Source organism: Ambystoma mexicanum, chromosome 10, assembly GCF_040938575.1.
Source record: "Ambystoma mexicanum isolate Mex_15411 chromosome 10, UKY_AmexF1_1, whole genome shotgun sequence".
NCBI lineage: Eukaryota > Metazoa > Chordata > Amphibia > Caudata > Ambystomatidae > Ambystoma > Ambystoma mexicanum.
Genome location: NC_090932.1, coordinates 1,070,854,831 through 1,070,882,307, shown reverse-complemented (window position 1 = coordinate 1,070,882,307; position 27,477 = coordinate 1,070,854,831). Strand labels below are relative to the sequence as shown.

The 27,477-nt window shown below is 44.7% G+C and overlaps 1 protein-coding gene across 9 annotated transcripts in view; it reads left to right on the top strand.

The window, feature by feature from the left end:
• RASSF2 (Ras association domain family member 2) overlaps positions 1–27,477 on the top strand; it is a 466,003-nt gene that overhangs the window by 395,055 nt on the left and 43,471 nt on the right. For all 9 annotated transcript variants that reach the window (XM_069618869.1, XM_069618868.1, XM_069618871.1 and 6 more), the window contains 4 exons: positions 3,576–3,730; positions 12,775–12,876; positions 13,969–14,020; positions 23,488–23,609. In XM_069618869.1, the coding sequence (XP_069474970.1) occupies positions 3,576–3,730; positions 12,775–12,876; positions 13,969–14,020; positions 23,488–23,609 (431 nt within the window). The remainder of the gene's footprint in view (positions 1–3,575; positions 3,731–12,774; positions 12,877–13,968; positions 14,021–23,487; positions 23,610–27,477) is intronic.

The following is a 27,477-nucleotide window of genomic DNA, read 5'->3' as shown; positions in this document are numbered from 1 at the left end:
TTCACAGTTCAGATAGGGTGATGGCTTCCCCCCTGGATCCCCTTCTCCTGGGCTGACCCTTCTCAATTGTAATCCACAAATCTTAATGTCTCTTTAAATGTTTCCTGGGACTCTAGACTCGCCCCCTCCTGGTATTCACTTCCCTGGTATCCTTTGCATCATTTTCCACTTAAAGTTTCGATTATAGCTTTGCCCCTGGATTTCCCTTGTTTGGGCTCGGACCCCTCTTGACTGTCTGTTCTCGGGTGATGGCTTCACCCTTGGATCTTCCTCTGCCGGGATCGGACCCCTTTAGACGGCTAGTTCTCGGCTGATCGCTTCATCTCTGGCATCGCTCCTTCGGGTACACTCTTGCTGTTTCTTTATTTTTGTTTTTACTTTTCTCAATGTCGGGGTATTCACTTTTCACCCTTCGATCCACCTCCGCCGGGCTCTGACCTTTCTCCATTCTTAGCCTCTCCTCACCTGGTTTACTGTGGCTCTCGAGCAGGGTGATTGTTGTTCACCCCTTTTCACTTTTAATGCTCTCGTGTTACACAGTTCAAGGTTTATGGGTTTCACTTCCCTTGTTTCACAGTACTTCTAGATCAAAGTCTTTCAATTGTATAGGGATTTTTCTTGGCCCTCTGTATGACCAATTCGACCTATTCCATTGGCACTCCTACGGCCTTCTGGTACTTGCAGTGTCTCTCATATGGGGCTTGACCAGAGTCTCTCGAGTTAACACCCACATAGTGCTGCATTCTCTATGTAGCTGGTCCTCCCTTCACACTTTCAACAGTTCTTTCAAAGTTCATCTGGTTTAGTTCAAAACTTGCCACTTTTTCTCACTCAGCACAGCCTGGTTCTGATCACTTCTCCCCTCGACTCACTGGCTGTGATGAACCGCATGGCTTTTGGCTTCTCTGGTGTCAAGGCGGTACCATGGGCGCTTGAGCTTCCCTTCGCTCCTGATTATCGGCATAGGTTTGCCCGTGTACCATTGACATCTGCTGCAGGACACTTGTGCTATTGTTTGCGGTCTTAGGCTCCCTTCCGTGAAGGTTCTGCAGGCCTGGGATGAAAAGGGCAATGGCACTTCTTTCCCCGCTACCCTCTAGATTCCTGACACCTTTCTCACTCTTTTGAACTGCCAGGTGGTAGTTGTCTCATCGTGCTGTCTGCTGTACTCGATTTCCTCATACTGCGCTCTCTTGATCCACCTTTTGTCCCGTTGGCGAAAAGGAAGGGCCCTCAGGTGTGTGTGATTTACGTCAATTGCCTGACCTTGCCTAACATTCAGGTTGGGACTTCCTAGGTACACAGGTTTAACATTAGTCCGTTGTCTGTTGTGTGGTGCAAAGGTGTTCATGCCAGAAAAGGGAGGGCAGTGTCTTTGAATGTCCTAAGGGAAATGATGGGGAAAAGGTGTTAAAGGAAAGGGGATACCGCGTCTCACCCATCCGTGTCCCCCTCATCCGTGTCCCCCTCTCACCCGCCAAGGACTTCCTCTCCAGGTGATCCTCCCTCAAAGGTCCACCCCCAGGAACTGGATCCAATAGTGATGGCTGTGTCCTGGCCACCTGGATAATGGGTCCTCGAGGTATAGACAGGGAGACATCTTCAGGTTTCTCACAGGATACAGACTCTCCCACAACCTGCCACTCTCCCGTCTGGTCTGCTAGGGATCACACGCGAAGCGGGCAGGAATTTCCTTCAAAGGCAGCTCCTGTCGACCTCTTCTCTTGTTTTTCCTTGCGTGGTTTTAGCCATCGGTTTCCACAGATCGTTCTTCTTCAGCCCCTCGGGCATGTGGCAGGATGAGCCGGCTTACTGCAGAAAGGTCTTAACAACCATCCCTCTGCTATCACTTGTTTAGGAACGGCAGGGGCTCTAGAGCAGTCACCCCAATTACCAGTAGTGAGATGCTCTGGCTCATTAAAGCTCCCTACCGCAAGAACGGAAGACTCAGCCATGGGGCAACGCTTACTGTCTTTATTATCCAACAAAACAGGGATCACACTAGAAAAAGATTAATTTTCCTGGGTTCTGGTCTCATGAGTGTGTGTGTCACTCGGTTTAAATCAAGTTCCTTCCCAAAACCTATCTGGCATTCACATTGGTCAGTTTAGGCAATTTATATACACCTTTTATAAGGTTTAGTTCTCCTACTGGGTAGCCATATCTGTTGGTTTCTCCTGGGACCACCGCTACATGTTTCAATCTACAATGTTCCAAGGTCGTAGGGAGACCATTGGCTCCTGCAACATATTATATCTTCACGGGAAAGGTGACTCTGGATTGGGCAGAATGGATCCTTCAAGCCCTGGGACCCTGGACGGTTACAAGGCCTAGTGCACCTTCTCAACGCAATGAGAATGAAGATGGAGGGGCTGTGTGTTCCCTAATGTTGCCATCTCTGATCACCTAAGCCTGTGAGAGTGCATTTCATGAGCAACACTTGTCTTTTCACCTCCGATTTGATGGGAACAGCTTCTCTCTGTTTACCTTGATTTAATGGGCATTGTTTTGCTCTGCTGTGTCTCGTGTGGTGAGACAACGAAATGGAGCTCTCTTGCCTGTAATTATGAGGATTTTAGCCTGAATTTCTTGCGGGTGGCTTATCGTCTTGGTAACCAGGAACTTTCCTGTCTCTACACATCCTTGGTTGGGTGCTTCGTTTCTGCCTGCCTCCGGCTGCAGCGATCATGCCAGCCCTTCCATATACTTGAACCACTCTCCTCTCTTCCCTCATGGGCGCAAGTGAATATTCGTTGGTGTTCCCCCCCCACGCCCCCGAATATATCCGTTGTTAGTGTAGCTAGGGATTAGAACAGCCTTTCAAATCAGAGCCATCTGAATCGCACAAGTTGCACTGAGGAAAATCTGGAAATTCTCCAACTCTTGAGTGTGGGTTTCCAGTTGTCCATTCTCCTTCAGTAATGCAGCAGTTTGCATCTACAATTCCTCCATTGCATCCACCTGTCAATTATTAAATGAGTAGCCTTTTGGAATTGTTTTCCATTGCATCCATTGGGTCTCCAGCGTCAGGTACCCTATGAAAGTGAACTGTCTTAGCTTCGGTTAACAGTTGTCTTCCCTGCTTTGTACAACATCTCAATTGTGGCGTGGCTGGACAAGGAGACTGCTCTCTGCGGTTTGCTACTAAGACTGAAGACCTCAGTCTTTCTGCTGTGCCTTTTGTTGCTCAGGTTCAGATCTTCACATGCCAAAAGTGCTTTGTTAAACTGCAGCCCCACACTGCCAACAGGTTTTCCTAAAATTGGAAGGAATCCACCATTCAGTGCTGGGGTCTTTTGGAAGTGCCACTAGGAATGGGCCTGCCGCTTCGCTACTACTTATTTAAATTAAATAAAAGGTAGGTATAGAAAGTCAGGACTTCATTTTAGCAACACCAAAAATAAATCTGAAAACCTATGGATAATGATTAACACGTTTGGAAACCTAAAGCTAGATATGTCGGAGTGAATATTGTGAAACCAGCAGCCGTAAGGAATGGTCTGCCTCAGGTAACTTGCGTTTGCTGTGTTTAATAAACAACTTTGCTTGTTTTTGTGTCCTGTCGCCCTTTGCAGATGCAGAAGAGGCAGAGCAGGAGGACCTGCCCCAGCTGATGAGGACGCGCAGTGATGTGGGAGTGCGTCGGAGGGGGACCAGGCGTACGCCAAGAGAGCAGCGCAGAATCAGAAGGCAGCGTTTCTCCATCAATGGGCACTTTTACAATCACAAGGTATTAGAGAGTTCCTCGTGGGGAAGAGGACTGCAAAGTTAAGAGACTTTAGTAGAGAGTGTACATCCCCTCAGTTTAAAGGGATGAGTATACCCACACTGGTAGAAATGGATTTTCGCAGGAGCGCTCTGGAATAGTCTATCTTCAGAGGAGGTACTGGTAGCTTTTGTCAGTGGTTTTTGGATGCCTGGCATTGATGGGTGTGTTGCGATTGATCAGTTCTTGATCTGACCTGTTCATGATAATTTGGAAACTGAAATAAGTGTTTGCATTCCCTTTTTGGAACATGATTGAAAAAAGGTTGTATTTACATGCGTTAAAAGTTGTAGGTCATTTATTTGAGGTGGCACATTCACAAGGAAAACACAACAAAATGATCAGTGGGCAAAGGTGTGCAAAGTGTGACGCAAAAGAGGCACAAATAAGTGGATATTTAATGATGCATCTGATGATATTTGTATGTGTTTGGCGCATCTGTCAGATGCCCACATAGTACAAATTCTGACATGAGCATCACTTTGCACCCACGCCATGTGCATCTCATTAGGAAAGAATTGCAGACAATTTTATTTAATATTCATTCTTTTTATTTTATTATTTTATGTGAATAATAAGTCTGAGAATAAGACAATGCATATTGTTTAACGTCAGCTTTGTAGTGAGTGGATCACTTCCCATGGGAGTAAGTGTACACAGATTAAATGTCTCGGGTGGTAGTTTTGCCATGTCATTCCGGTATGTCATAGAGTGATGTCTATGATCGTGTTCATGTAGAGTAGGATTAAGCATTTCATTCACATAATTGTGTAACAACTGGCAGTGTGATTTGCTAGACTGTCACATGGAAAGTGTTTTACTTCCTAATGCCCTCTCATTTGTGTACAAGTCTTCTATGGCGGCAGGTGTATGAGGGCCGCACAGGTGGAATCAATGGCCACACAAATGCACAGTACCCATCTATGTTGTAAAATGCCCTCGCTAATCCTACCCTGCTAGATGTCTAATGAGATGCCTATATATTTCTGAGACTTGTGGATCTGCTTAGAATCACATGCTTTTCATAGGCCGCCATCTTGTGGTAGTGCAGAGTACTGCACATGTTTTTTGAAGTTTGAAGAAGGACGTCGACTGGGTGTGTTTGTTATACTATCCCTAGTGTGATGTCTACTGTACCCATGATCCATCATGAATCGAGGTCCCTCAGATCGTTTTTTCCCCACCATAGTGGTCAGTTGTGTATACGCAGAGACATTAGCGCAGCTACATTGATAATTGATATTAACGACTTTTTCATTTTTGACATGATCACAGTACGATGCACGTTTCGACTAGCATCTTTGAAGACATTTCGATTGCCGATTTTGAAAAATCCTCCAAGTCATCAGGCTTCTGCCTATGTCAGGCTTCAGCCTTGCAGTAGGGAGAGTGGGGGGACTGATTATATCTATTAGAGAATGCATCCTTTCACTTACTTTATACATTGCTTTTGTCTGGCTGACTTTTCATATAAATTTTACAATGGAGAGAGATATTTAAATTCTGTCCATCTTGAAACAGAAAGTACCAGTGAAAAAAAACACTTATCAAGTGTGCAATCACTGCCTTCTCCAAGACCACCCAGAGGGGCGTTGTGCGTCCTGTAAGTAGTTTAAGCCTAAAAAACTAAAGAAAGATGCCGCAAACGGTGGGCGGCACATGCTATGATGGCCAAGTCATGTACACCTACCGGCCCCTTCACATCAGACCAAGAAAGCCAAGGCAGCGACGGTCGAAGATATTTCGAAGGAGCCTACTGATTCCCATGCGTCAGTCCCCGGCACCGAAAGGAAGACTCAGCGCGCTGCTATGCGGAAAACACTTGCTGACAAAGGCTCACACGTGCACAGATAGCATAAACACACAATCCCAGGCCGTTCCTCGACGGATGCATTGAAAGAAGGCTGCATGCTGACGGAAGGCTCCCTGCGGCCTCCCAACCACACGCATAAGCCCACTGCGCTTCCGCATCCCCGTCTAGCGCAAGGTGAGAAAACATAGCAGGTGCCAGTTGACATGCAATATGACATGCAATTAATTCCATCGATGGGGGTTGCGTGGTTGTCAAAGTAAACATCAAAACATCAAAACCTCACAAATCACATTCTAGCAAAGGGAAACCCACAGAAACGTCTCAGGGGAATACCAGAGAGACACCATCTGTCTCACAAAAGGTACCAGTATATTCTGGAGCTACCTCCCCATTGTATGAATCGCCTCATATAAAGACCAAGAGAAGATACAGAGGCAATTGTGTTTCCACTTCACGAGACCCCGAAAACAGGGACTTCGACCAAATGACATTTCAAGGACACTATGGATAAAGTTTCCTCCTTTGCCAAGTTTATAGAACATTTCCCAGTTAGACAGAAAACACTTTATTCAGAAAGGGAGCAACCCATACCAAAATTCCCAAGGGATCAAACTCCCCCTACTCATATTGTTATTAACCTTTCAGGAACAGCCTCATCATGACACACTAGGGTCTTGGATTCCAGTTACTATTGTACTATTGCGATGAAAGGAAGTGGGAGGTGGGGCAAGACACCTGGTATAATGACCCAGATGATCCAGACATCACATTTATTGACCCTCTTGTTACACCTGAGGCAGGTCATGCCTCCCCCATTGACAATGAGCTTTTGTTTAACAACCTTCTTAAAAGGACTGTTAACCATTTTAATATTCATGCTCAAGAAACACTGGAAGACACTGATTTTGTGGACAACATTTTTAATGAGAGCAAATCAGTAAGCCAAGCTATTTCTCTTCTGCAATCAATTAAAAAGAGTTGCCCCATCGTTAATCACACCTTCATGAACTAGTACAATGAACACCAGGCTAGAAAATATTTTCAAGCCAAGCACCATCAGACCCACTTTACGTCGAAGCGCATGTAAAGCCTGATTCGCTTGTTGTCACCACGACAAGGATAAGAGCGGGGCTGCCACTGTCCAATGCTGAGGCACCACCGGATAAAGAGTGCAAAGCAGTATATTGCATAGGCAAAAGAGTACCATAGCTAGCAACACCACTTTATGTGCAAGTTATAACAATAGGCAATGGGATCTCCTACACAAACACATTGATTCAGTCCCTAAACCAATTCAAACCAAATTACTCACGGTTTCTAATGAAGGGAAGCAGGTAGCCCAAAATATTTAAAAAAGCAATCTTTATTCGCAACACCACCTGGCAGAGTCATAGCGGAAGGCACCTTACTCACACCCGTATTAACATGCATATCAAAGACTCTCGTGTTTGGGAAGGCAGTAGGTGATCAATTGGAAAGCACAAAAAAAGGGACATGAAATCGTATTGATACTAGGGCAAACTCCCAATAAACCCTTCATTGATAGGAGCACCTTCAATACGTGGCGTTCATTTTGGAGCCAAGGGCACACAAGAGCCTCGTAGTGTGGTTTTGATGGTTTTACCAGGAGGATGGAGTGGTGCCAAACTCAGTCTTCCTCTTTTCAAACCAGTCAATAAAGAGGTTTTAAAAGAGGTAAAGGTTGGGACTCAGCTCCCCTCTCCAGCAAAGGATGTTCCAGTCCAGACACCCTCCCATGTTTCTCCAGTAGGGGGTTGCATAACCCTTTTCACCCATGCATGGGAGGGGATAACACCGGACCAGTGGGTACTAACAACCATGGCAAAGGGATACTCAATAGAATTCCTACAAACACCTTGCCACCAACCATCCTCCTCCATCAAGAAGAATGTCTCGAACATCACTTGATTTTAGAAGAAGACATTGTAAAACTGCTACAGAAGGGAGCAATAGAGTTGGTTTCACTTCTAGAAGAAAACCAAGGTATTTTTTTAGTGTACCTCCTTGTTCCAAAGAAAGATCTAACAATGTAACCCAGCCTGAGACCTGTGTCCTGCAAATATGTATGTCAAGTGTGACAAATCCCAGGGTATCGACACATCCTCCATGGGGTAGCCACCTTTCAATGAGGCTAGGGAGCTGAGGTTGCTACCTCATAGTCCCCCTGGGGGTGGTATTCAGCAGGTGGATCTCCTGGCAGGGGAAATCCTCCAAGGGATTTGTGACGGTGGCCCTGGGAGAACACAGTATTCATGCACCCCTTTGGTTTCCCCACCTTCCTTAACCCCCACTAAAGTCTCTCTGGTCCCCCATAGCACTATTTGTTATGGTTTAGTAGAGGAAACCCTTAAAAGGACTGTGATAAGGAAGAGGGAGGCTCACCCAAGCCTGATGCAAAGTATCACTGAGACGAGGAAGATGAAGCAAGTAAGCAAAGGTCCTCTGCTGAACCAAAACATGCACTACAGCTGCCCAAAGCCAAAGCAAATGGTAGAAAGGAAAGAAGGACTCACTCGAGTGTCGTCGTTGAGCAACCAGCCCTGGAAGAGCAGGGAAGTAGATGGTAGTCCCATTCCGAGGAACCCGAAGACTGGATGCTGGGACGCAGACTGCCACAGGTGCCTGAGAGGACTTGGCTAGGCGGACCTGATCTGTGGCAGAGACACAGGAAGCCAGACCAGTGAAGACCGACCAAGAAAAGCAGAGTGGGCAGCTGAAGGCAAAGGAGAGACGCTGTATCTGCAGAACCAAGAGAAGTATGCCAAGCGTGGCCTGAGCAGAGAAGCTTCGCTCCAGCTCCCGAAGAGACTAGAGGCCTCACGCCCTGCCCCCACCCCGCTGAGAGTTCCCAAAGGTAGTTAAAGGGTTGGACCAGTGAATGGGGCATGGAAGGAGCTGGACGCTCATGCAAATATCCCATAATGCCCAAAGGGATCCTGAGCAATATAATACGAACTTGATAAACTCAAAAAGAACATCCCGAGGAGGGGATGAAAGGGATCCTGTGTAACATAAGACGAACGTGCCATAAAAACACCCCGAAGATTACAAGGGGAGGGCAAAGAAAGCAGACAAATAGGAACACACTTTATAAACAAAATCAGAGCATCCTGAAGAGCACAAGCCGGTGAGAAAGAGAATCTTCAAGATAACCCAAACTATATGAAGCAGATAGCCAAGTCCCAAGGAACACAAGGAAATAGGAGAAGAGGCATACAATCAAAGACACACATTGAGAGTACACCTAGGTGGACAATACCTGGCAGGGGAGTATATGTCATGGTACAAACTCCCAAACCTTTGGAGCTTATGGGCCTACTCCAGTCACTGGCACCCTTAGGGGCTTATCAAGCCCCAAAAGTGTGTCCTAGGATATCCTGGACTCAGTCCTGGCGCCAAGCTCATAACATGTGCTAATTGCATGGGACTACATTCACAGCCTAATAGGGTGTGGCTGAGGGATTACTTTACCTGAGATTGAAGGGTGTGGCTGAGGGACTATTTTACCTGGAACTACTTACAAGGCATTTTACCTGGAACTACTTACAAGGCTATTTAAGCCACACCCTACAGGCAGAACACGCTTTGCGTTATTCTGCACTTTTGCAGCATAACACTCACCGTATCTGGTCAGTACTCGAACTTCTACAGCCACGCCTGTCCTGAGATCCTGATCCAGCGGCACCTGAGAGAAGGAAAAGAAGAGAACAGGGGTTAGTGCAGCAACGAAGGCCTTACCTGCAGTATTCCATCCAATCGGCCGCGCCTTCAACTGTTCTCTGGGCCGCCGCACCTGCAGAGAAGAAGGTATCTGCATGGACACCCAATACTCACCCGGGGTCTGCATTCTTCAGGAATTTCGTTGAAGTGGTTCTTCCCATCGCCGTCCTGAAGCCGTGCCGCACCTGCAGAAAAGGAAATGAAACAGCAGGTTAGTCGCGCACGGAAAAGAAACCGCTATACGGACATTCAGTGCCACTCACCAGCACTAATACTCACCTGCAGGAAATCTGCTCAGCATTTTAGGAAGAGTCTAATCTTCATCCGAAAACCGCTCAAGACCGCGCCTGAAAGAAAAGAGAAACACAGGTTATAACTTGGGCAATAAGGACATTAAGCACCTATACCAAGCATCCATTGGCATAGAGACTTACTTAACCAGCTATTCAAAAACTGTGCAACAGTCCCGCAGGATCAGTGAAGTAACTTGGTCCTGGGAAAGACTGTGCATACCGCGCTCCTGCTAGAGATTGCAGGATGGAGAGCCTACCATTAAGAACTCCAAGGTGAGACAGGAGAGGAGAAGGGACACAAGAAGGTTGAAGGAGGTGGAACGAATTCAGCTCCACTCAGTTAGCTAATATCTTGTTTCGACATTGAAGGCAAACGCCTCCTGGGGTGATATCGAGGGAGAAGACGCGGGCAGGCATCTTCACTCAAACTGTGCAACGCCAGTGAGGACATCATTCGTGTGGTTACGTGCTACGCCCCTGTGTAGGCCAGGTGAGCGTGACAGTATACTAGACTTGATACAGTGTTGGAAAAGTGAGGTCTGGCAGGTTAGTGAACCAGACCTGACAAGACTGAAAAGGATAATGTTTTGTGCTACGGACTGGGGGAAAAGAATTCCCCAGAGAGTTGTTGAAGAACATTTTTTTGAGTGGAACCAAGAACCCAGGAAGAGGTTTCCCCCAGGAGAGCAGGGAACCAGGCTATCTTTAAGTTGAATGAACAGTGAAATATATACATTCTTTTGCAGAAGAACTGCATCCTGGTGACAGCAACCAGAATGGGAAAGGAAAGCCCTCCTTCTTGCAATAAAGACACCTGCTTTTCCATTAGTTTAGATTGAAAGTGTAAGGGACAGAAATAGGATTATACACAGGATGGTGGATATTTTTGTTTCACAGACATCTTGACCGGGTCCATAGTATTCTTTTTGTTGAGGTAGGGCAACCCCTCTTAGTGGTTAGGGATAGTTGGTCCTTTCCCCAACCCCTGTTTTCTTTCATGAATATTAATACACTTTTATAGCCCAAAACAAATATGCCATCTGCATCTCTCTCCTTCTGCACCCTTAAACAGGCCCCAAATAATCAGATGACAACTGTGAGGGGTCAGAAATGAGAGCCGGTCACAAGGTTGCCATGTTTTTGTCAGAAATATTTATTAAATAAAAATGGGTTCGAAAAATGCCTCTCTGACCCTTTGCTAAAGAGGATTTTCCTTACCTATAAACCAAAACTAAGACGTTTGTCTGCGCCAGGATGTCAATAACTGAAAAGCTGTCCTTTTGTCCACAACGTCCTATCCTTACCCTCGCACAACAAACAAAAACAATAAAAATGATGTGTAAGGAAATATCTTCAACTTGATACAGGCAAAGGGTGTTCACAACAGAAGAAAACATAGTTCCAACAAAAGAAGTCCTTGGATCCAGAGGGTAGACCCCTTACCCTGGATTTTTAAGTAGAATGGCAATAGTCTCTTTTACTAACTGTTCCTTTGTTTCTTGCCTTGACTCACAAAGTTCCTGTTTAGGCCTCACATTCTGTAACAGCCTTTCTTTAACGCATCTTTGTCATTGGTTTTGAAAGCACTATCTTTCTTTATCACCAATCTCTCCTTAATTCAGAAAACACTGGAATATTTCTGGAAGCTTTGCAAGTTGCCTGTTATACTCCCCTGACAGGTTTCTTTATGCAATGCTGACTGCCTGATGTACTCTCTTCCAGGACACTCTATGCAACATTAACTGCCAGGTCTTTTTATGCAGCATCAACTGCCTGGTATGCTCGCCTGCCAGATAGTCAATTATGGTTTTCACGTGCCTGGTATCTTACTTTTCCAGGACTTCTCATGCGTTTCACATTCTCTTTATATCAGCAATATTGTATGTATTGGTCTTGGCTTGGCATATATGTTTACGGTAAGGTTTGCTCAAGATTTGCCCCACACTTGCACATCATGCATCCATAGCTCATTGGGGATCTTACTATGCCTTTTCTGCATTCAAACAATCTTCTGGTAGTGTTAACAATGGTTCAAATTGCTGTTAGCGTGGTCGCCAAAACGCCCCCTGGTCCCTACTGGCCTTGGGTAGACTCAATGGTCTTATCCAGCATCTTCGGTTTCCAGGTGTTCTTCTGGCTTACTTCGCGGCTCTGCGGTCACTCACCTGCTTCCCTTCATGCCGCCTTATCAGCCTGCCGAGCACCCAGGGACTCTCTCACAGCTCCCAGCTTCTCCACAGCACTTCAGTCTCCGGCACAGCGCCTCGCCCTCTGACATGGCGGCCTTCCTTGCTCTGCCACACTGGTATGTGATCTCCGCGTCTGCAAGCCTCCGGACAATAGCCCACGTCTTCTCCTGCACTGCCTCCTCCAATATTGTGCTGCCCGTTTTAAATGTCCTGCAAACAGGTGCTTTGGAAAACAACTAGACTGCAGGTTGTGTTTCACGTTCTTGAGACCTTGTTCAAACTCCTTCATCCTCCTCATCTCAGTACTTGGGGAAATCTGGTAGTTGAAGTCCATTGTTGCTGTTGAACACATGGCATTTGAACAGTTCTTCTCAGTGATTTTACATAAACTTATTTTAGAAGAAAAAGGTGTTGTGTTGGAGCTTTGTGTCATATGTGGGCGTTTGACCAGAAAAATATAAAGTAGAGTTTTTTTTTTTACTTCTACGTGGTGGAACAAACAGTTGACAATATGCCATTAGGGTGTTGAGTATTAGTGGGTCTTCTTCGTGGAAAAAGGTCTTGGGCATTACAGGGTCTTCCTCTTTGGAAAGGTGGAGATACTGCATCTTGTCTAATGAAGTCATGACCTCTCACCTGTAGTTGTCTCCTCCCATGTGATCCTTCCTCATAGGACCGCCCCCAGGGTCAGGATCAGGTAACAGCTGCCGTCCCCTGGCCACATGGGAGGAGGTCACCGCCAGGGAATGTGTGATGACTCCTTTTGGATTCATCATACAATGCTGCAGGACGTAATCCCTCTAATCAAATAGGGCGATTACATGGCAACATTAGACATGAAAGATACATACTTTCATATTTTAATGTTGCCAGCACACAGAAAATACCTTAGATTCAAGGTGAGAAAAAAGGCGAGAGGGACAGCCAGACCGTACTACTAAATGTTTGTGTTTCTTGTTTTTTATTTTGCAGACATCTGTGTTCACGCCTGCATATGGCTCCATCACCAATGTGCGGGTGAACAGCACAATGAGCACACCGCAGGTCCTCAAGCTTTTATTGAACAAATTCAAGGCAAGTTTCTCCTGTGTCCAGCTCTGTCAGAGGTTGGCGTAGCTAGGAATATTTCTTGCATACAGCACACTATGAACTAAATGCCTTCTAATTCATTTCAGAGTGTATATATGGTGTCTCGAAGGTGCTGAAATGAGAGTGCCCTTCCTCACATTCACATTGTTCTCTGTACATAGAACTTCACCTTGTTTAGCATATGTGATATAGCAAAGGTGCCCAACGTTTGGCTTTCCAGACGTTTTGGACTACAACTCTTCATTATCCCTAACCAGCATAGTCAATGGCCAGATATCAAGGGACTTGTAGTCCGAAACATCTGCAGAGCCAAAGGTTGCAGAACCCTTTACTATAGGTTCCACAAGTAGCCCTGCCCCAGCACCTGATCACTCCTGGTTCATCTCAAACATTTCCCTCATTCCGCTAAAAACTCTGAATGGAGTCCTCAGCGGGGAAGGCACTATGGACTTACAGGTGCTTGCTGCATGCATCTCCCTTGGAGAGAGCCATTTTCTTCCTCCTCTGTACATTCTCCTTCTCCACAAACCTCCAGCTGGAGAGGCACAGTACTTCCCTATGAATCATGTGTGAATCACTATCTCCCCTATCCGGTACTCAGCTCTACTCCGCCTGCTGTAGGGCTGCTCTGGATGCTCACTGTACGAATAACTGGTTATGGCCACAGTCTATCTTCCATGAATATCTGAGACACTAAAGCATCCGGTCTTTGGTCTTGCTCCAACAATCGCCTTTAGCTAAGATCAGTCTGTACTCCTCCAGTAGTTAAGACGTTGCAGCCACATTGGGTGCCCGGCTTTTGTTCTAAAGACACAAGCCTACATTTGTTAACCATCACACATGCCATCTTTCCATGCCAGAACTCCTCCAGCTTCAATGCCGGATGGCCCATCTCCAGTACTGCTCTCGTTGCTAGAATTTCTAACCTCTGTCAGCAGAGTAGCTTCATATCATCGACCATCCATGGTGTCTGAACTCCCTACTATGACCCCATGTGGTGCTGTCAATTAAACCAGTTAGGCCAGTCCATGTCTGTGAAGGAGTTACACCACCATGATTTCTTTTCTTCTTCTTCAGATTGAAAACTCTGCCGAGGAATTTGCCTTGTACATCGTTCACACCAGCGGTGGTGAGTAGTCCCGGCCAAGCTATAAACTCTGTGCTGAATGAAACAGCTTCTTGTTTGAAATGTGAATTAATGAGCATATTCTAAAACTATTCATATTAAACCTGTTTTATTATAGTTGTTTTCAAACATCACCATTTGTTTTAACATATGTGTTTGTTAGGAATGATACCAAGGTACGTTTTACATTTTCGCCCCTGTTTAGACAAAATGATTGAAGACAAAAATTATAGTACAAATTCAATTTTGATCTATTGTATATATCTAGAAATATATTTTGAGACATAAATGGGATAGAAACATCTGTAGTGTGCTCATCAGACAATTGGGCGCAGTAACCATGACCCAGTTACACTGTTATTGTGCTGGTAATATTAGTTATGTTTCTCTTTTTTACTGCACACATCACCGTCATAGTGGTATTAGAGCACCAAGCTGTGCCCATGTAGTGGCAAGTTATAATCCTGCCCAGGGTGGCAGCTAAAGTGCGGTGTGTGTGGAGAAAAGAGAACTTGACCAAGTAGAGTGGGAATGGGGAAGAATGGGGGGAAAAATAGGGATACAAAAACATAGACACAACTCCCAACCTATAGGGAAATGAAAGATGCGTGTGAGTGATGGTGATCATTGGGATGAAGTATGGAGTTTTCAGTGTTTTGACCAAAAGAAAACCTACTCAAAAACAATCATGGCATTCTACAGCAGGTCTTTTGCTCTTATTCTTGCACGTTATTTCACCAATAATCACATCCCAATTAGATAGTGATTATCATGCAAGTAATTATCCATGTTATGCCTTAGTTTCTTTTTCAAATTTGGTCTAGAAAACTGGGTTTTTTTCACTGTTTATGTACATGACGCGTATAAATGTTAAACGTAGTTATTATACAGAGAACATTTACGTTGTTATACAGAGAATTTGTTTTAGGTTTTACAGGGCACTGCCTGTTTTAATTCCACACATTAGTAAATGTATCAAAGGGCAATAATGTTAACTGTGCAATTATTGTTTATCCCACAAGCCTTGCCTTTTATAAAGGCCAGAGGACACTATCTGTTTTTACTTTGGTATTTAGGAGGGCAAGCAATTTGATCAGAAGTTGTGTACATGAGGACAGCAAGAGGGAGTGTAGCAATCAATTTGAAGGGTGCTTTAAAGGTCAAAGTGGCGGTGGGCAGTCCACAGATGGAGATAAATTCAAGGAGGAGGAATTTAAGAGTGACTTATGATCCAAAGAGAGCTAGCTCACATGGAGTCGGTGTGCAAATGCAGGAGAGGAGTGTAGGAGGTTGTTTGGAGTGCAAGATGCAAAGTTTCAAATTTTATTGAGAAGGAAAGAGTAAGACGCAGGAGCAAGCCATTATGATACATAAATGGTTAAGAAAGAGTGGGGATCAAGATTTTGGGGTATAATCACCCGAATAGTCAGAAGGTTTAAACTGTACGAGCTTTAACTGTCAAAGAGTACTCTACCTTTAGAAGACTGGTGTGAGGCGATTGGGGGAAGGATAGAAGGGAGGCTGAGAGGGTGAGCAGCATTGGAAGCTGGGAGGAAAATGACTTTGGTCTCAAAACAGTTAAGGCTAAGGCCCAATATAGCAGAGAGGCAGCTGGAAAAACCAGAGGAGAGTTTGTGTGCCATTGACAGGAATGCGAACAAGATTTGTGTTGTCTGTAATAGTATGCTTAGAGAGGAAGTATAATGTGTGAAGAGAACTAGGCTATGAACGGACCATTGGAGAACACACACTGAGAACGGGGAAATGGAGGTGTCCGTGTTCCATGAAATGGAGAAGAGCCAGTCTGATAGGATGCAATCCATTCTAGGACAGAATTTTGTATGCAAGTGTCTAGCGAGGGAAAGCAGCATGTTGGAGTAATTGACAGTGTCGAAGGCAGCAGAACGATCGAGGAAGACAAGACTTGAGCGGAATCTGGAATGGTGTGCAGTGGTAAGGAAATTGAAGACTTGGGTGGCATGGAGTGCCTTCTATGGAGCCCTGATCAGAGACGTTTGCCGAGACCATTGGTCTTCAAGCGAGAAGTAAATCAGTTGAGCAGTACACTTTCAATAATTGTGAGGAAGCATAGAGACGGGCTGATCGCAGGCAGAGATTTTGGGTCAGCAGAGGGTTTTTCGAGGATCGGTCAGAGAGTACCTGTATTGTAGCAATCTGGTATAATAACCAAGATACTGAAATGCACTTGTACACTAAATTGTTAATGACAATTAAAGACAGATCTTTTATAATGCTTAATGATAAACAACTTCAGACAAGAATTTGAGGTGCAGGGGAGAAAGACTCAGCCTTGGTAACTAGGCTGGAATATACTAGAGAACAGAAGAAATCCAAAACTTGGAAAGCTGCGTCCCCTGCACACTGTCAATGAGGCAATAAGCCTAAGGAGATGTAAAAACAGGTCTGACTGGTTTCAAGAAGACTTTTTGTATATTTTACACACATACAGTGTATACAATTTTTAGAATGACAGTGATATGTGGTTCAATACATCCAAAGAATGACATATAATGATTCTGTTAGTTTTTAGAGGAAAAGATGTCTTCTCCTTTTTTATTATTTTCAGGTTGGCCCAACGCGTTTCGAGATTCATATTCTCTTCATCAGGGGCATAAATCTTCAATAATTCTTTGACTTTAATCTACAAATAATTGATCAAGCATTAATTACTTTTTACAGAAAGTCAAAAGAAGAATAATTAACCAAGTTAAATCACTCTTTATAAAAAACAGACAATTCTTAAAGAGGGGCATCCCCTTACAAGTTCCTCAATGAACCTGACCTTGCTAGGGTACAATTGTTGAGAGTGCAATGATATGATTCATGTTGTACATTTGGTACCGAAATATTATGTCATGTGAGACCAAGATTGAGAATAATGTAGTTTTAACAAGATTTCTACACATTAAGAACCTTTAATATACATGGATATACTATCTTGAGACATAATAATGCCTAGAAAAAATTCAAATAAATAAATAGAGCCTGAATATAAAGCAGGGAAGAGATGGGGAGAAGGAGAACTTGCTCTTCTTCCGGTAAGATAGTGGATAGAAGTCCACGGAGAGAGCAGAGCCCTGCAACTCCATTCTGACACACTACAGTAACAAAATTCAACAAATCCAAGTCCACCTGGCCAGTAAAGGATCCGCCCTACCAGACCCAACAAGGCATATTTCACAGATAACACCACTAACCCTGACACAAACAGCTTTTCGACCTCACATAGGACAGTACAATTAGCATCTCACCGGAAGCCCCATGCCCTCGATGTCCAAAAAGCAACTCAGCAACCACAACTAGCATCCACCTTCGTATCCCTCCTCAACACCTCCATCAAACAAGGCATCATCCTGCACACCTTCAAAATGCCCTTCATCTAACCTCTGTTAAAACAAAAACACATCGGTCCCCAGAAAACTGCCATCCAATCTCCAACACACGGTTCACTGCCAAACTCCACATGAAATGTATCTACCAACGACTACAGGAATAAGTTGAAGACAAGACTCTTCTCAGATTCACAGCTTGGATGCATACCAACGAGCAGGACGTAATCTACACTATGCTCAATTTGGGACATCCAAAAAAGCAATGCATACACCATCTCACCAAGAGCACTCAGGCTGCACAATATCTCAACCTTCAACATGATCAGCCCAGAGGTGCTACTAAAAAGACTTGAGGGCATTGGTTTCAATGGAGCTGCTCTTCACTGGATCACCTCACAAGACCACGAGGGCACTCTTCAAGTCCTTGCAAGCCAGCATGTGGAGTACCCGAAGGATCTAGTATGTTGTCTTTAACGTTGAACATTTACACAAGCCTGCTCTTAAAACGTATGAATAATTCAGACCCCATGTTTTTCAACTACACAGATGACACCCTAATAATGAACAAGCCCATACATGATGCTAAAAGAAATAGACCAGACTCCGCAGACAAACTCAAACCGACTGAAACTGTGATTATGATTTTGGCTGAACACCTCTAAGCCCAGACCAATCCCTGGCTGGTAAAGATTTGAACGTACTGTCTTCCTACGACAACTGTCAGAAACCTCCCTCACACTAATGGTGGACATTGACCTTACACAGGCACCAGGGGTTCATCCAACTATGAATGATCCGAAACATCATGCTCTATCCAACCTCCATGCACAGCATCATGGCAGTCATCCCACTTGTACTCCCAAGACTAGACTACTTTGATAGCCTCTGTCTGGGCTCCTGTTCCTACTCAAGAGGCTACAGAGTGTAACAAAGGAGGTAGCCAGACTGCTACTGAAACTTGCAAACAAATAGCCCTCGCCCGCCGAACACTTTACTGGCTCCCGATCAAATAGATCATCCACTTCAGAATTCTATGCATTGACCACAGTGCCTTTCATGACAGGGACCCTGAATCCATCAAAAGCAAATTACTCTACTACCTACCATCGAGAGCCATTAGATCCAGAAACCATGCCTTAGTAACGGCACCAAAAAATCACCTAAAGGATCTTTCTGCTCCTTCCTCTCAATGAAACTCTGGAACACTCTGCCACCTGACGTTCAGAAAACAACTAAAAACTTGGATATTCAGCGAGCACAAGCATGTGACTGGCAACAAAACCTAAACCAACATACACCCACTCCTAACGGAAGCTGCCCATCATAAATTAAATGAACCTTCTGCAAATTTGCTTGCAATTTACCAATGAAGGTGTATTGGAGGAAAGACTCATTTGTGCCTGGGCCCTACGTGACCTCAATGCAGTTGACTAAACTTGCTATACAAAAATAGGACAAACCCGCGTGCAACTCTTCAGCCTAGGACTATTGGTGACCATACTCATTCAGTTCTGACTTTATTTGACCTAAATGGAGTCGTACCTATACTGCTGCAAACACTCACTATACGACTTTAATGAAGACCTTGAGTGTTATCCAATTATCTGGCATCCGTTGTAAGGACTTACTTGTTGGACTGCCCTGGCACCTGTATGCATCTCTGGATTTGTGTGTATTATGGACGTGGAATTTCAATGTGAAATACAAAACCCTGCCGTGGCTTTCGGACATATCCTGTAGCCATGTGCCATTGCCCCCTTTGCCTGGGTTAGGGTCTTTGGGTATGCCCCAAGCGTACCGCTCTTTCCGCTCGAGATGGCCTACAGCCGTGCTCCATAGACACTTTGCCCAGGGCATGGTCTTCAAACATGCTACCCCTGTGATCAATGCACATGTCCTGTGGGCTATTTTTTGGAGTATGGTCTTGCTCCATGTCCTGGGCACCACCAGTTGCCATAGCCGGTCCATCTGGTACCACTATCCATGCGGACCTGATCAGCACCAACAGTGGCAATGCAGGATTGTGCATGCTTCAACCCTCTGGGGATGTCTGTCCACCCTCGGCAGGGTGAGCGGAGGATGTGGGGCCGGGTGCTGAGGGTTGGAAAATGGGCAAGAAATTGCAGAACATCGTTTTTTGCCTCCATTATTGGGCCATATTACATCTATTTAGGACATACTCTGATCTTTCCTACGGTTGGTTTGAATCCCCAGAGGGCACAAAATGCCAGGTTTCTGAAAGGTTAGCAAATGATGGCTATCTGGTTGCGTAAAGTGGCGAGGTAAATATAACTACGCTTTGCACCTATAAATATGGCAACACTGTTTGCATAAGGAGTGCGGGAATCCTATATATAACCACAGAATGTGCCTCCATTAGGGATTTTGTAGGCATAGTAGTGACTTGCAGGGAATCCTTCATCAAAGCCTTCTCATAGTGATTTAAGATTTCAGTGCTAGGACCCATGGCTTTAAGTGGGCATGGGCTAGCTTGGGCAGTCTCTGATGTCTGAGACCCCAAAAGTCCCTGGTAGCCCCCAACTGATTAGGTGAGGCTTTTTTTTGTGAAACCTGAACCTCTCGCTCATGCTTCGGGCTTTAGAAAAAAGGCCTGTTCTTCCATAATAGAGGTCTATGCCCCCTGTTCCTGGCGGGCCTGGTGCCATAATTAAGAAAGAATTGGCAAGGCTGGTAAAAGCCAATACCTTTTTTTGCTAACAGCTGAAGCTCTCGCTCATGTGCAAGAGCTTTGGTTTTGACCCTGCCTTTTGTACCATAAAGGTGGCGGTGGCCTCTGCCAGGTGCCCCTTTAACAAAGAGATGCCTGGTGAGGGTCTGCGCCACCAGTAAGAAGAAATGGGGATTCCGACCCATGCCAGGCATCCCTTTTAACTAAGAAATGCTGGGATCAGCACCCTCTCCCTCGGGGTGCGAGTCATAATTCCTGCACATCTTAGTTACAAGTGATACCCGGGGGAAGGACCATCACCACAATTAAGGGTGAAAAGTTGTGGTTCAGGCTACAGCCAGGCATCCCTTTAGCAAAGAGATGCAGGGATTAGCTTCCTCGCACTACGGGTGAGCGGCCACACCCCTTTTAAAGAGCCCCTGCTCGATTTCCCATGTCACTTAAACTCCTGGGAGGATCCATTATTTAAAACGTCCTTTTTCACATTATGCTTGCTTCCTGCCATTTTAGAAGTACATAGCTTCTTAGATAACCGTTACTATTGACCTATTTTATTGACATCAGAATATGCCAAGCAAACTGGCTGTCGGAGGGCGCAAGGGATAGGTGAGGGAGGAGAACTCACGGGGGTGCACACATGTACAAACTCACATGCAAGTACATTTGAACACATACAGGGACGGCGTCAGTGCCTTTCAAACCTTTTAAACGAAAGCATCGAGCCTGAGGGGGGTCCCCCCAGCAGCTGCCCTCATATTGCCAGTCTGCCGTATAATACCACAGTAATATATTCCTTTATATATTCCTTACGTTCTGGGGCTTACAGTGTGCGCTTTGCAGCCCTCACCTTACAAGCTGTTCTTGATGAAGCTTGTCCAGCTGTCACTTGCATTGGAGAAAACAGAAGTGTTATCACCTTGTTGCCTTTCAATACTGGTTCCTCCCCGTCAGCCGCTTGCTAACAGAGAAGGATTCATAGCCTAATTCATAGCTATTGGGCGGGCATTCAGTGTTTTAGCTTCCTTACTGACTCGTGATAATTGGCGGCTATTAACCTTATCTCTATCTGCATTCTAATGTATGCCCCCCACGGGTGCTTCAGACTGCTTTCAGCTCTAAGCAATCATCATGTTGAAATGGGTCTCCACACATCTTCACTCGGGCCTGTTTACTCGTACACCTGAAACGCGTACATTAATCTTCTGAGCAATCGTAGCAGCATGTTGTATCTACAGGAGTAGTTGGATGCCATTTGAGGACAGTATGCTACAAAAGAGCTAGGTGGTCCTCCTTTTTTTGGGGGGCTGTGTGGATGAGGACCAAATAATAATCAAATGCATACAAATTCCACCTTACAGCTCCCCTCCTTCACATCCAAGAGGTGTGACGAACCATACAATATGAACATGATGCAAATATGTATTTTAATCATCATCTTATACAAAACACCAAAATATTCTTAAAAAAACATAAACACATAGTGATGTGTACCAACAATGAACAAAAGTGAGACAGATACCTTGGGATCACGTTAAATCAGTCTAAAACAGAAAAGCAATGGTTTGATACTGTGGAAACGAAAACTCAATCACTAGCCAGACAGGGATGCCTTTTACACCGAAAATATGGTACATTTTCATTTAAACCAATTATAACATTCTATAGGCAGAAAGTAATCCCTGTAATTACATATGGCAGTGATGCAATGATCCACACACTACCTAAAAATTGGACGAAATCTGAAGCAATTTTTTGGAGGAAGATCCTAAGATTACCAGATTCATACCCAATGCCGAGAATTCGTTATGAAGTCGAGACACAATCACTATCCTCCATAGTGAAATGGAAGCAACTAGATTTCCTAAGGAAACTGCTGATAAAAGACAAAATACCAGCCATAGAAATTCTGAAAAATAACCCAATCGCTTCATATAATACATGCCTATGGAAATGGAAAGAACAATTATTTCAACAATTAAAAGATGAAGACATATCACTTGAAACTCTCTTGAACAGACCTCAATATGCAAAGCGTAAACTGGGAAGCAACGATTGGATCAGAACCTGCCAAATGAAAACCCTATATTCAAGAAATCTCCAAAGCCATCTAGATGTTCGAGCGTTAAAAGAAACTCCAAAATTCATGGAACTGTTTCCTGATGACAAGATCCGCACAGTGTATATGGCGATCCGTCTGAACAATCTTCCGACAAGAGATAAGCTTGCAATGGTCTGACAAATCCCGAAAAAACCGACAGACATTGCCGCTTTTGTAAAGATAGAGAAGAACCAGAGACAATACATCATCTAGTAATGATCTGCCCTGAATTGATGCATGAGAGAATGATTTTTGGCAAATTCTTTAACATATCAACTCAACAGATGGACAAAGAACTGCGATGGGCACTACTATTAAATGGACATGAAAACAAATTAATTTTCACGGTAGTGCAGTTCTTACAACATATCTTAGGACTAGATGCTGGAAACCAACCAAAACTGAAGCAAAGACAATGACGAATATCACTTTAGTTGCCTTACAATGACAAAAAGAAATCCTTTTTATTTACATGTGTTATACTTTTTTCTTTTTCTCTTTTCTCTCTACTTTTTCCCTATGATTTTTACCCGCTCGAATTGTAATGTCTTAAAAATGAAAAGTTTGTAACAAACTAAATCATTTTTAAAAAAAATGAACAAAATTTCACAACACATATTTCATCAAAACCTTTCATATTGTTTCAAATGAAGGTGAAGTTAGAATGGGAAAGTGCAGAGGAGTTACAGAGATCAACCCTTTGAAAGATTTTCCCCAGACTTAAAATATAAATATATATTTTAAGTCTGGGGAAAATCGCTCGAAGGGTTGATCTCTGTAACTCCCCTTCACTTTCCCATACTAACTTCACCTTCATTTGAACCAATATGAAAGATTTTGATGAAATATGGTTTGCTAAATTTTGTTCATTGTTGGTACACACCACTGTGTTTTTTTTTTTAATGTTTTTTAAGAATATTTTGGTGTTTTGTGAAATATGTATTTTCATGATTTCATATTCTCTAGTCCTAATTAAGACTAGTCTCACTTTGTCCATGTTGCGTATGGTTCGTCACACCTCTTGGATGTGAAGGGGGGAAGATGTATATTGGAATTTGTATGTTTTTGCTATTTGGGGACTTCAGATGGCTTAATGCAAATACCTGATTAGGAAAACACCTGCCCGTGCTTTGCATAACTCAGCCCTGTACTTGCCATTCCATAGACAAAACAGAAGGTGGCAGCAGAAGCTCAGAAGAGTAAACCGAGTTTCCTGTTTTCTTTTACTTACTCGACGTATGGAGAAGAAATCGGCCCCCCAGAAAATGACTGCTCTTGACAGGGAGAGGGGTGACTGATTCCTAATTCCTTGCCTCCCTTCCTTTTGCAGAGAAGCAGAAGCTGAAGGAATCGGACTATCCCCTTATCGCCCGCATCCTGCAGGGCCCCTGCGAACAAATCTCGAGGGTTTTCCTGATGGAGAAGGACCAGGTGGAAGAAGTCACCTATGATGTGAGTCAGATGCTGCTGATGTTCTACATCAATATGCCTTTTTGAATTCTGAAGAAAAAAAAACATGTATTGAATGTTTTATCCTCATATTATGGCAAGTAAAACTCCCAGTGGCAATGGCACTATAAGCAGTCACACGTATTGGTGAGTAAAACTTATTCTCTCATTTGTATGTGCTTATATACGACCCTTGCCCGCACATCACTATTTCCAGCAAACCTACTTAGTACATCATGGCCAGTTTAGATTATGCCCAGTTATCAAAATGTCCCATTCCTACACAACAGATCTTTGCCATTTTCCTTTAAGTATATCTGGCACTTCTAGCCATACTTTACATATAATGCACATTTTCTATTGGGCTTTACATCATGGCCGGTGTCCATTAACTTCATGTAACCTATCATTGCCCGGTCTTTGCTTCAACTTCTGCCGCCAGTGCCGGACAGAAGGTAGCACAGTGCTTGCCTGTGTGATCTTGGGCGTTGCTGGGACGGGGAGGCTGCGCCCAGCCGTAATGGGTCTCCAGGCAGTGCCTGCTACTGCTCACAAGCAGGCTGAGGCGGCGCTGCCAGGCCCAGACCCCTGAACCAAATAGCTGGGGTACAGATCTGTGCGGAGCCTCTGTCGGCACTTCCGCCTGACTGCTTAGTTGCCGAGTCAGTGGAGCAAAGACCCACTTTGGGCTGGTCCTGATGCCAGAGCGGTGAGCATCTTTCGTTGGATGTATTGCCCGTGGTGTAGCGTACGACTGCTTGTGATGACACGGCACATGTTTTGACAGAGATGTCCTTGCGAGTCGTGGCATTTGTCATAAGGCGTGACGTCATACATTATGTGTCGTGAGGCAGGGTATAATCTGTTTTTTGTTCTTGCATAATTCTGATTCTCAGTAGCTTCATAGTCCCAATTGTTCCATGTTTGTTTTTCAATGGTTCCCCCATCACAGCCACTACATGCACATGTTTCGATCTGTTCAGGTCATCCAGGTGTGTGCCAGGTACGGTAAGCTCCTGCTGCGATCTTATCTAGTGTGACTAGATAAGATTTTCCAATTAGCTCCCAGGTTGACATTTCCCGAAAGCTCGACATTCCTAGAATTCCCATTCCCAATCATCCTGACATCCCAAGTAGACTCCCAATCCGCTTTCCCGCCAAGCTTCCGTTTAGACTGCACTCCCAGTAGACTACACAGAAAGATCCTACACCTGGCCTTAATATGATGGAGGCTCGGCGGCCACTGGCGGAACCCTGCGTGTGCAGCTCATACAGCACATATCCCTACACCCCATGCCATGTAATGGCAGCCAGTGTGAGAGGACCCATCACACTGAGAACAGGCTTTCCAAATACTCACACACGAGGGCGTACCTATGAGCCCATATGCTAGCAGCCTCGTTGATACCTAGAAACAAGGAAAAAATCCACTGCACAGAGCAGTGGAAAATAAACCTTTGCCCTGGTTTAGCCGGTTTCTCTGGTGATTTTCGCCCCAGAATAAGGGCACAAACAAAAGCTTTGGTTATTTGACTTTCCTGAGGAGCACCCGCTGGTTGATTTCATTCACAAGCTCAAATATGGTTAACATTGCTTCAAATGAGCCAGTGCTACCCAGCTCTTGTGTTTTGCTTTCACGTTGTACTGGCCCGTCTCCGAGCTAGAGCAGAGAACTGCAATTTCTGTGTGTAGCAATGAGCCCGGTGCAAGCGTCTCATTAAACTGCATTGTTACGCAGGGTAAAGCTCCCCAGCCTTTGTTTTGGGAAGCCAGGGTCGGGCTGGCCTACAGGATAATAGTGCAGTGCTTTAGGGCAGGGATGCCATGGCAGTGTGGGCCAGGTTGGGGCCCAGTTGGATCACTTAGTGCACTGTGAGGCCTGTGGTCTTTCGCCTTGTGCTTTACAGTGCTCACTTTAGCATAATATGCCCCAGTCACTACTGAAACACTTACTTTGTTGTGTGGCAAGCTTACGAATTGCAGTTTGAAAATCTGGGCCTTTTTCTTTTGTTTGGTGCCTTGTCCTATTTTTGCGCCCAGTGCGGCTCTCTGGGAAGCTGTGACCGCCCCACCTCTCTTCTCCCCTGTCTGCCATGTTCGGTTATTCCCTTTCTCCTCCTCTCCATCACACTGCAGAACAAAAGAGAGTCGGAGGCTGCACCTCTGAGGCCCACCTGAACCAGAACACTAGAGGGGGTCTGCCCCGTCTTATGATGATGCGGTTAGGGTGGGCACAGGGGCTGGTAAACGGATAAGGAATTTTTCAGAAAAAGTTGGGGTGGGGGGACTTGACAACCTCATTGTGAGAAAGATGGTTTTAGGGTGGAGATGGTTTTAGGGTGCCAGGCAAAGTATGAGGATTTTATCCTCAGACAATTCTGGAAGTTGCGTGCAGTGCATTTTCAAGTTCGAAAACATATTGCTTCTAAATACAAAGCATAGAATTAAAATACACTATATGGCAGAATTAACATTAATTGTGAAGACCTTTCCGGTTGGGTGCGAGCTGTACCTTAGTCGCGCCACTTGCTTTTTGCCCACATTAGCAAGGGTGAACGTGTTGCAGGGACACACTCGGTGTGGTTTTTTTCACAATAAAAATAGGATCTGACCAGCAGAGCTACAGATAAGATTCTGATCCTGGAGCAATTTACTCCTTATTTTTAAATTGGGTATAAAAGTATTTTTAAGGAATTAAAATAGTAACCTCCATTCCCAACCTATTGGCATGTAAAAATAAATGTCGGCTCTAAAACTGCAATCTTATTGTAGTCCATGTTTCGTTGCACCTAGTAATTTATAACCGGCATTGCCAATGGCAACAGTTGTGCTTTTCTGTAGGCATGGGAAAAGGACTTGCCAGGCACTGCCATAGTGGTATTAACTGGCCATTGATGGTGGCAGGTGCAAAATGGTGCAAGTACCTGGGTATCTAAAAGCAGTGCCTGCAAATCAAATGCCTAATACCTATGCACAAGCCAAAACTGTTGGCTTTGCCAATGCTTGTTTTTAACAGGACTTCAGTGAAGGACACACATAGGGCCTCAGTCATACGAGTATGGCCCCATTGAATACATAAAAAGGGTACTTGCACTACCAGCGCCACCTGCAATCCGGCAGTAATACAGCAGGACCAAGTGGCAATTACAATATTTCAGTTTACTGGTATCTGGGCGATTAACTGGCCAGATACCAACAAACTCCTAATGAGGCCCATAATGCTTACAAATCGAGTGACTGAAGGAAGACCTGGTCAAGACATTTGTATTACACTAGTAGCGCGTTTGCAACTCCAATTAAGTAATTACATTTTAGAAGACTTGTTTGAGAAAACACTGGCAGGCACTTCGAGCACACTGTTTGATGGTAAGGCTTGATTAAAGCAAGCTCAAAGAGTTCTCATGAGGAGGCGTTTGAATTGGGGAAGGGCAGGAATTGTGTGGGAATGCCCATAGGGATAAGCATGGCGATGGGCAGTCAATGAATGGAAACATAACCAAACACCTAAAAGCTGCGTGTCCCTCCTCAGTTGCCATTTCTCCCCATCTGCTCTGTAATGCACTAGTTTCGGCTTTTAGGTGGCGCTAAAGTGCCACCGAATAGCCCAAACTAAAAATGACAAGCTGTATGCTACGATGAAGCTCCTATTTAGGCCAGGCATTAACACAATAAGAGACCCTTCCTGTGGCACTGCTCTGCTGATACCAATGATCCAAACGCGTTATAAATGCCATATATCAAACAGATCTGTGGGTGTGTAAAGGGGGCAGGCTCCCATATGTCCATTGTTTCCTATGCTTTGCTGGAGGGGGGGTATGTGTACTCCTTATGCTTTTTGTTGTATTTGAAGTATTTAATAGTTACAAAGGAG